The sequence below is a fragment of the Macrobrachium rosenbergii genome, unplaced genomic scaffold (genome assembly GCF_040412425.1).
Source record: "Macrobrachium rosenbergii isolate ZJJX-2024 unplaced genomic scaffold, ASM4041242v1 13875, whole genome shotgun sequence".
NCBI classification, from domain to species: domain Eukaryota; kingdom Metazoa; phylum Arthropoda; class Malacostraca; order Decapoda; family Palaemonidae; genus Macrobrachium; species Macrobrachium rosenbergii.
Window position 1 is genome coordinate 3,840,714 of NW_027100719.1, and position 10,848 is coordinate 3,851,561.

At 29.3% G+C, this 10,848-nt stretch overlaps 1 protein-coding gene across 1 annotated transcript in view; it reads right to left on the minus strand.

The window, feature by feature from the left end:
- LOC136837856 (DE-cadherin-like) overlaps nt 1-10,433 on the minus strand; it is a 66,715-nt gene extending 56,282 nt beyond the window's left edge. The window contains 6 exon segments of the mRNA XM_067102742.1: nt 1,209-1,405; nt 2,498-2,637; nt 2,640-2,691; nt 3,051-3,194; nt 4,048-4,167; nt 8,510-10,433. Of these exon segments, the coding sequence (XP_066958843.1) occupies nt 1,209-1,405; nt 2,498-2,637; nt 2,640-2,691; nt 3,051-3,194; nt 4,048-4,167; nt 8,510-8,752 (896 nt within the window). The 5' untranslated portion in view covers nt 8,753-10,433.
- Between the last annotated feature and the right edge of the window lie 415 nt (nt 10,434-10,848).

A 10,848-nucleotide genomic window follows, 5' to 3' on the forward strand; every position in this document is an offset into this window, starting at 1 on the left:
GAAACAGAGAGAGAGAGAGAGAGAGAGAGAGAGAGTGAGAGAACTGAAAAATGACAATAAATATAATGAAACAGAGAGAGAGAGAGAGAGAGAGAGAGAGAGAGAGAGAGAGAGAGAGAGAGAGAGAGAGAGAGAGTGTAGCAGACAATAAATGAAAGTAAAATTCTATTTTCCAGTGTTTCTCTGACACATTTCAGCTTCTGGAGAATCTGATCTCTGTTCTGGAGACAAGAATCATTTCACTCCCAGTTGTGGAAGCTCTCGCTGACCGACAACATTTTCCAGAGGAAAAATATGATGCGCAGAGTCTCGACAAGACTGACACGTATCAAGAACAGTTGGCAGAAGAGCAAAAGTATTTGTTATAGTAAATCATAAATATAACAAGGACATGCAATATAGTGGCACGTAGTGAAGCACAGGAAAGGTGAAAGTAGATTTTGTTGAGCAAATCGAGGTCATGTAATGTAATTGAATTTCAGTTCTGTTATGTAGTTTACTTGTTTCAATTTTTCACTTCTTGTGTGTGGATACTTATACACACAAGAAGCGTAAAACTTAAACAAATATCTGTATGACAAAACTCAAATACATACACGCATGAAAACAGAAAAAGGATTGCCGAAGTATCCCCAAAAACACCAAACAGGCAAATGAAAGTAATATACACACTGCATTAAGCTCTAATTTAGAGTCCTTTGCCATGTTGAACGGAGTGACAATTTAGCAGTGAAAAAAGCTATCATGAAAAGGCATAATGATCTTGCTACTGCGTTCATATATTTATCCTGTCATACGGGTTTGGCGTGCGCAAGAGTACATATACATGTATGGGAATACAAGTATGGCAATCGAAAGCACAGTGAATACTGCAATTTACATCTTGACACATCAGGAGTTTATGTATGGATTCTAAAATATTTTGAATCTTGCGCTTTATATCTTGACGCATCTGGAGTATATGTTTAGTATTCGAAAATATAGTGAATATTGCATCTAACATCTTGAAACATCGGGAGTACATGAATGAAAAGGCTAGGAAAACCAGAATGTGAGGTAATAATCTACGCCATTTATACACGAATTTGGAACACTGAATTCGAGTACATAAACACCACGATTCTCTCTCTCTCTCTCTCTCTCTCTCTCTCTCTCTCTCTCTCTCTCTCTCTCTCTCTCTCTCCTGTCTACCAAGGACAAAAGCTCACCTTGCACATAACGTCAGAACATCCGTATTTTCTGTGGTGTTTTCCCAGACCTCAGGGAAACGCGGAACCTGTCTGACAATCGTAGGCGGCAGATCGTCTGATGAAACCACCTGGATGCGGACCTCAGCTGTGGACCACAGCACTGGAGAACCTTTGTCAGAAGCGCGAGCTCGCATCTCGAACATTCGTCTGTTGCCCTGGAGGAACAGTAAGACAAATATGGTACTTGGATGCTGTGGATAAATGCTGCATGAATACTGATTGAGTGTTGCACATGAAAGAAAAGTTTTGCAGATTTGGAAGAACATAGATTATTTCCTTCAGAGAAGAAATAAAATCCACATTAACATCTGCATTTTCATCTTTGCAATAATAGTGTTAAGAAGAGAAAAGAGTGATAGCAGTATTTTTAGAAAACTACATATAGCTGGGTGGTTGAAAATTAATTAGTGATAACAAAATATTGATATATATAAGTAATTGGAGTTATCTATACAAGTAATGGGACCAGAAATTTATATATCCAAATCTAAGATAGTAATAAATAAACAGCAGAAAACTCATAGCTGTATGTGTCCTTTTTTTCTGCTGAATCAAGCACAAACACCATCAGACTTATTCAGAAGATGAAGCCTATTCTTAATTATTATTATTCAGGAACAAGCCAAGTCCACAGGGTCATTGACTTGAAGTACAAGTTTCCAAAGAATATGGTGCTCATGAACAAGAAGAAAGAAGCTTCCACAGAAGGCCTGTACGTAGAATGTAGATCCCTCGAAAGTGCCTATTTTTTTTTACTATCTCTGTCATCAATCTAATATCTTACATTCTCTCCATATGACCAGACCACCTAAAGAATCTCTATCCCATCTTCTTAACAGACGACTATGAAAAGAAAATGCAACAAGAAAGTCAAATTTCCAATGAGCACATTGCTCAGAAAGAAGATCAAGAAGAAGAAAACACTGACAGATCATATCCTCTTGCATTCTCTCCAATAACGATGGAAAGAAAATGGAACAAGAAAGTAAAATTCTTCAGCAGCACATTCCTCAGAAAGATCAAGAAGAAGAAGAAGAAATCACTGGCAGAACATATTCTCTTGCATTCTCTCTTCAGGACCAAATCACCTAAGAATCTCTAACCCATCTACTTACCAAAAAGTGACGATGGAAAGGAAATGGAACAAAGAAGTAAAATTCCCCTGTATCAATTAATCAGTAAGAAGATAATATAAAAAAGAGGAAGAAGAAGAAAAAAAGAAAACACTGACAGAATATTTGGCTTACCATACTCTTCTCCAGAGGACTGGTGAGAGTGATGATTCCAGTATCGCTGTCAATGGCGAAGTATTTCATGTCGTCGGGGTTGCCTTGCAAAGAGAAGGAAATTTCGGCGTTGCTGCCGGAGTCCCTATCGGACGCCGTCACCTCAGCACGGGAGTGCCAGCAATGTGGTCTGTGCTTATCGTCTCCTCGTACATCTGTGCTTGGGAAAGAGAACACTCAACTCAGAGAGTCAGTTTTTACATCATTGTGAGTAAACAAAAAAGCCAAATACTTTGGACCCAAAACACTTAAAACCAGATTGGTACCTGAAAGGAAAAAACCATTGAGAAATAGCACACCTAAACCAGATTGATACCCGAGGGGAAAAAATCACAAAACATGGACATAGCACAGCTAAAACCGGAATAATACTTGAAGAAAAAAACCATATAATTTGAACATAACACAGCCAAACCCAGATTGATGCCTGAAGGAAAAAAACATAATTTGAACTAACGCAGCTAAGACCACGTTGGCACCTGAAGGAAAAACAAAAGCCTGATTTGAGCAATACCTGACGATCGAAGAGCGGAGGGTTATCGTTGATGTCATCGACGACGACCTTGAAGGAACAGGAGTCCTGGTGCCTCTCGAAGCCGCCGTCACGAGCCACCACCGTCAGATAAAACTCCTTGTCCTCGCCGTCTCGGTCAAGGCGCTGGAGGGGAACACGGAAGAAGAAAGTAAGAAAGTTGAAGGTAGAGAAATATGCAAAACATTTCACATTTAATTTCATGGAATGCAATGGAATATAAGATTTAGGCCAAAGGCCAAGCGCTGGGACCTATGAGGCCATTCAGCGCTAAAAGGGAAATTGTCAGGAGAGGGTGGAAAGCAGGATGGAAGAAAGAGAATATGAAAGGAGGTACAGTAAAAAAGGAAAGAAAGGGGTTGCAGCTAGGTACCTGAAAGAAGTCCTATTTCCAAAGTGATAAGATCATGAAAAAACTGTTGTAAAAATATTTTTTCTCATATAACATTAAGATAACTTGAAAGATCTTCTCATCTCCAGGTAATATAATAAAAAAAACATTTGAATAAGTTCAGATATTTTTTCTCATACAATGTTAAGATTACCTATCTCCAGATGGGGCCGTGGAAACAAAACTAAATGTTTGAATGTTTGCTATATTCGATAAACTTTTTTTAAAAGTAGGCTCCATCACCGCCCACAGAAACAATTTCCTTGAAAATTTCCCTTTGATTTTAATATTTATTTGCCATCATTTTCTTTCTTTATTTTTGTTGTTGATTTCGTAACTTCTGATATTCTTGTGTGTACTGTATACCAGGTACGTGTGGGTGAAAAGGAATATGCGAATTAGAATAAAATATATATACTATGTTGAGAATTCTTTCGGATTTTAATATTCATTTGGTAACATTTTCATTATTTATTTTTTGGCCGTTACTATAACTTCTATATTCTTGTATGTACACCTAGCACGCATGGATGAAAAGGAATATACAAATTAAAATATAAAAGTATCTAATATAAGTGACTCGCTTACCTTAGTGGTAGATATCTGGCCGTGTAGATTGGAAGAGTGAATGGTAAACTTCCCAAAATCATTCAGAAGGAAATAGGATACGATTCCGTTGTCGCCTCGATCTTTGTCTGTTGCCAACACCTTCGAGGATCGAAGATGAAAAAGTTTTATTTTACATTACACTATTATTTGACATTAAAGTTTTCATGCTATGATCTTAAGTCTTCTTAACATGATTAGTTCGAAGATCGTGTTCCAATCTATGCCGATTTAAAGTAATGACAACAACTGTCAGTTCCAGAGGTTCTTTATTCCTCACACCACTGGACTGTGGAACAGCCTCCCGGAGGATGTGCAATTGGAACTTCAAAAGTTCAAGCGAAGATGTAATTCATTACTACCTAACATTATTCTCCTTGAATTTTAATACATTTTTATCTATTTATTAATTCATTAAATTTTTTTTTCTTTTTTTAATAGGTGAGATTTCTTCTTTCTGTATTTCCCTTTACCTCCTCTTACTTCTTCCTTATGAACACCATATTCTCTGGAAGCTTGAATTTCAAGTCAATGGCCCTGTGGTGGGCTTGTTCCATATGAATAGGCTTCATATTCCGAATAATGATAGTAACAAATTTTAAACATTTATTGTGCGAGTGTCCATAGTACAATCAGCAGCGAACATCCAGTTCTGGAAATAAATCGATCTGTGAAATTTTATCAGAAACTTCAACATTTGAAATTATTGCAATTATAAAGTTTTTGAATAATTGTCATTTGATTGGCAGAATATAAAGAAAATTATAAAGAAAAACAAATCCTTCGGGCCAGCCCAGCAAGAGCTGATAATCAGCTCAGTGGTCTGGTAAAACTATATTAATAATAATAGTAATACTGATACCGAAATATTTGCTATATTTTGCTCATGTTTTACAGTTCATTCCGGTGAGGCTGACACTGAGAGCGGCGCTCAAAAGTGGTGTTAGTATTACAATAAAATTTACAGCGAAAATAACGAACGTCAGAAACGTCAAAAGCACAGAGTAAAACATAGAAAAATATTTTCAAGTAAAAAACTGTGATAATTGTTTAAAGTAAAATTTCACACAATAAAAAAAGGAAAATGTTTTTAAATCTAAAATGTAATAATTGTTTAAAATAAAATCTCACACTATAAAGCAAAGGAAAATATTATCAAATCTAAAATGTGATAATTGTTTAAAATAAAATCTCACACAATAAAATAACGGAAAATATTTTAATTTCTGAAATGTGATAATTGCTTAAAATAAAATCTCACACTATAAAACAATGGAAAATATTTTTAAATCTAAAATGTGATAATTGTTTAAAATAAATTCTCACACCATAAAAAAAGGAAAATATTTTTAAATCTAAAATGTGATAATTGTTTAAAATAAAATCTCACACTATAAAACAAAGGAAATTATTATCAAATCTAAAATGTGATCATTGTTTAAAATAAAATCTCACACTATAAAACAATGGAAAATATTTTTAAATCTAAAATGTCATCATTGATTAAAATAAAGCTTCACACTGTAAAAAAAAAAAATTATTTTTAAATGTAAAATGTGATCATTGTTTAAAATAAAATTTCACACTATAAAACATAGAAAAATATCTTTAAATATAAATTGTGATAGTTTAAAATAAAATCTTACACTATAAAACACAGAAAAATATTTTTAAATCTAAAATGTGATAATTGGCTAAAATAAAATTTCACACTATAAAACATTGAGGAAAATATTTTAAAATCTAAAATGTGATCATTCTTTACAATAAAATCTCACAGTACAAAACATAAAAAAATATTTTTAAATCTAAAATGCGATAACTGTTTCAAATAAAATCTCACACTATAAAACAAAGGAAAATATTTTGAAATAAAAAATGTCATACTTGTTTCAATTAAAATTTCACACTATAAAATATAGACAAATATTTTTAAATCTAAAATGTGATAAATGTTTCAAATAAAATCTCACACTATAATACAAAGGAAAATATTTTAAAATCTAAAATGTAAAAATTTTTTAAAATAAAATTTCAAACTATAAAACAAAGGAGAATATTTTAAAATCTAAAATGTGATATTTGTTTAAAATAAAAATCCACACCATAAAACAAAGGAAAATATTTTAAAATCTAAAAGGTGATAATTGTTTAAAATGAAATTTCACACTATAAAACAAAGGAAAATATTTTAAAATCTAAAATGTGATAATTGTTTAAAATAAATCTCAAATACAAAACATAGATAAATACATTTGAATCTAAAATGTGATAATTGTTTAAAATAAAATATCACACTATAAAACAAAGGAAAATATTTTTAAACCTAAAATGTAATAATCGTTTAAAATAAAATTTCACACAATAAAAAAGGAAAACACTTTTAAATCTAAAATGTGATAATTGTTGTTTAAAATAAAATCTCACAGTACAAAACATAGACAAATATTTTTAAAACTAAATGTGATAATTGTTGTTTAAAATCAAATCTCACACTATAAAACACAAACAAATATTAAAAAATCTAAAATGTGATAATTGTTTAAAATAAAATCTCACACTAGAAAACAAAGGAAAATGTTTTTAAATCTAAAATGTGATAATTGTTTAGAATAAAATTTCACACTAAAAAACAAAGGAAAATATTTTTAAATCTAAAATGTGACAATTGTTAAAAATAAAATCTCACACTACAAAATATATATAGACAAATATTTTTACATCTAAAATGTGATAATTGTTTAAAATAAAATCTCACACAATAAAACAAAAGAAAATATTGTAATATCTAAAATGTGATGATTGTTTAAAATAAAATCTCACACTATAAAATAAAGGAAAATACTTTTAAATATAAAATGTAATAATTGTTGTTTAAAATAAAATCTCGCAGTACAAAACATAGATAAATATTTTTAAATCTCAAATGTGATTATTGTTTAAAATAAGATTTCACGCCATAAAACAATGAGGAAATATTTATATATCTAAAAGGTGATAATTGTTTAAAATAAAATCCCACACTACAAAACAGACAAATATTTGTAAACCTAAAATGTGATAATTGTTTAAAATAAAATCTCACACTACAAAACGTAGAAAAATATTTCCAAATCTAAAATGTGACAATTGGCTAAAATAAAATTTCACACTATAAAACAGGAAAATATTTTCAAATATAAAATGTGATAATGGTTTAAAGTAAAATTTCACCTATTGAAAGCACCGTACTTGAATGCAAAAGGCGTTGGCATCTTATAAAGACACAAATTTCAGATCTTCTACTGAAAGTGACACTTGTAGTTGGGTCAGATTTTACATCCTCGTTAAGTGACTATTGTAAAGTCATGCTCTCTCTCTCTCTCTCTCTCTCTCTCTCTCTCTCTCTCTGAATCATGACCGTTACCGTTTCAACTGATACGAAACATTATAATTTGACCAATTTTCCTTTTTTTCTTTCCTGTTCCGAACATATTTACATAAATTCTCACCCCCACCCCAAATAAAACCCCCTCACTCTCTCTCTCTCTCTCTCTCTCTCTCTCTCTCTCTCTCAGAATCGTATACAACATCATTGAAACTGATATGAAGGCATTAAAATTTACTCTACATTCTTTCGTTTCCTCACCTGTTATCTCTCTCTCTCTCTCTCTCTCTCTCTCTCTCTCTCTCTCTCTCTCTCTCTCTCTCTCTCTCTCATGACCATATCAGTCATCACTGCAACTTATATGAAACATTATGATGCGACCAATTTTTGCTTTTTTTTCTTCCCTGATTTGAACATATTTCCATAAATATGTTCTCTCTCTCTCTCTCTCAGAGAATCAAGTCCATCACCATTGCAACTGATACGAAACATTATGATTTGATCAGTTTTCCTTGTTTTCTTTCCTGTTTTGCACGTATTTACACCAATTCTCTCTCTCTCTCTCTCTCTCTCTCTCTCTCTCTCTCTCTCTCTCTCTCAAACAACGTCTTATTGAGATTTATCTTTCGTCGTTTAAAAATTCTGAAGTCTTCTTCATGTTGAATAGGGTTTATGATCTGAATAATAATAATAATAATAATAATAATAATAATAATAATAATAATAATAATAATAATAATAATAATAATAAATAAAATAGCAGCATGAGTCAATAAACGGTGAAAATAAAAAATAAATAAAATGTAAAAATATACTCGAAAAAATAAATACAAAACTTTTTGTATATATATATCTCTATCATATATTTAAATTTACACCATTGTGGATTTCTTGACCAATAATAATAATAATAATAATAATAATAATAATAATAATAATAATAATAACATTGCTGTCACTCACAATACTCAACAGAACCACTCCTCAGTCTTCACTTTTTTTCCTGCCATTCTCTCCTCCTAATCCATCCCCAAACCAAACAACCCCTTTCCCCCCACAATAAAGTAAATTACCCACCACAAGCACAGGAGTTCCTTCCGTGACGTTCTCCTTGATGCGAATCCCGTCATAAGATGCGCACTCGAGGAAGAAGGGCTTATGGGAATTCTCTTCTGCAACGAAGGAAGTCAGGCGTGATTCGTGCTTCCAGACATTACTCGTTTTGATTGAAAATAGAGCGAAATTAAATAAATGAAATGAAACTGAGAGCGGAATAAAGTACAATAAGAAAAATAAAACTGGGAATAGAATAAAGTGCATGAAATAAAATAAAACTGCTAATAAAATAAATTAAATAAAAATGGGAATTAAATACAATGAAATAAATAAAATAAAACTGGAAATAAAACAGAATCAAATAAAATAGAATTTGGAAAAAATAAACATAAAAAGTAGAATAAATAAAATAAATTTGGGAATAAAATATATAAATGAAATAAAATTGTAAATGAAATAAAGTAAGATTGGGAATAAAATAAAAAAAACAAAATAAAGTAGTAATAAAAATAAAATTATTAAAAACATATGAAATTGGAAATATAATAAATAACATTAAAAGTAAAATAAAATGAAATTGGGAATAAATTAAATAAATACATAAAACTGGAAATGAGATAAAACAAATAGATAAGAAAATAGGGAATACAATAAATAAAATAAAACGAAATTGGGAATAAAAAATAAAAAGTAAAATTGTCTATAACCTGAATCAAATAAAATAAATATATTAAAATTGGCAATTAAATAAAATAAAAAAATTGGCAAATAAAAACAATAAAATAAAATAAAATTTGGAATAAAATAAATAAATATCTGGGAATAAAATAAAAAAATAAAACAAAATTGCGAATAAAATAAAATAAACAAAATAAATTTGGGAAAAAATGAAATAAAATAAACTCAATAAATAAAATTAAATTATGAATAAAATAAATATAATCAAATTAGGAATAAAGTAGAATAAAATAAAATTGGAAATGGAATGGAAGAAAATGAATAAAATAAAACTGGAAATGAAATCAGATAAACAAACAAAATCAAATTGTGAATAAAGTAAAATAAAATACATGGAATAAAATTGGGAATAAAATACAATAAAATAAATTCAATAAAATTTGAATAAAATACAATAAAATAATTTTGGTAATATAATAAACTAAAATAAATGAAATGAAATTGGAAATAAAAAAATAAAATAAAAAGGGAATAAAATAAATGAATCAAACAAAATTAGGAATACAATAAAAAAATAAAATCGGGTAAAAAATTAAACAAATTAAATAAAATGAAATCTGGAATAAAATAAAATGAAATAAAATTGGGAATGAAATGAAATAAAATAAAATTGGAAACAAAATAAAATAAAATTAAATAAAACTGGGAATAAAATAAAATAAAATAAAAAATATAAAATAACACTTGAAATAAAATACAAGTAAAATAAAACTGGTAATAAAATAAAATAGAATAAGCTAAATAAAGCTGGCAATAAAATAAAATAAAATAAAACTAGCAATAAAATGCAATAAAATAAGCAAAATAAAATTGGGAATAAAATAAAAAAATATAATAAAATAAAATTGGGAATAAAATAAAGTAAATTAACTAAAATATTGTTTGGAACAAAATAAAATAAAATTTTATTTTTGAAATATTATTTTATCTCGTTACGTTTTGAGTGGAAATATTCTTTTTGTGTCCTAGCGGGTGCGAGTTTTATGTTCTAACTTCATACAAGACCTCTGAATTAATTCCTGTTCATTTACTAGACACCCTTCAATGTTTAAACAATACAAAGCATTGATACTCATAAGTGCAATGATTTTTTTACAAAATGCAAATTAGCTTAAACAATAACTAGCATTTCAAATTCTGTTCTGAATACAAAATAATTTAACGAAAAATTAATACTAGACAAAAAAAAATAAACGATTTTCTTACCTTCATGTTTCAACACAAGACGTGCTGCGAATATATTATTATTATTATTATTATTATTATTATTATTATTATTATTATTATTATTATTATTATTATTATTATTATTATTATTATTATTATTAAGACCTATCAACCATTCATTTATTGGCAATATTTTATTGACAGTTTTACTATTACTATCCTTAAAATATTGGAAGCTAATATTTCTATACAAAAGAGGAATTACCCAGAATTTGGTCATAAGAATGAAATAAGATTAATCATGATTAAACTCACCAAAAGAAGGACTGGTCGCTACGGAGGAAGGGAGACATTGGTGTTAGGGTTGAAACTCTACGAATACTTAACATACATAAAACAGACTAACATTATATATATATATATATATATATATATATATATATATATATATATAT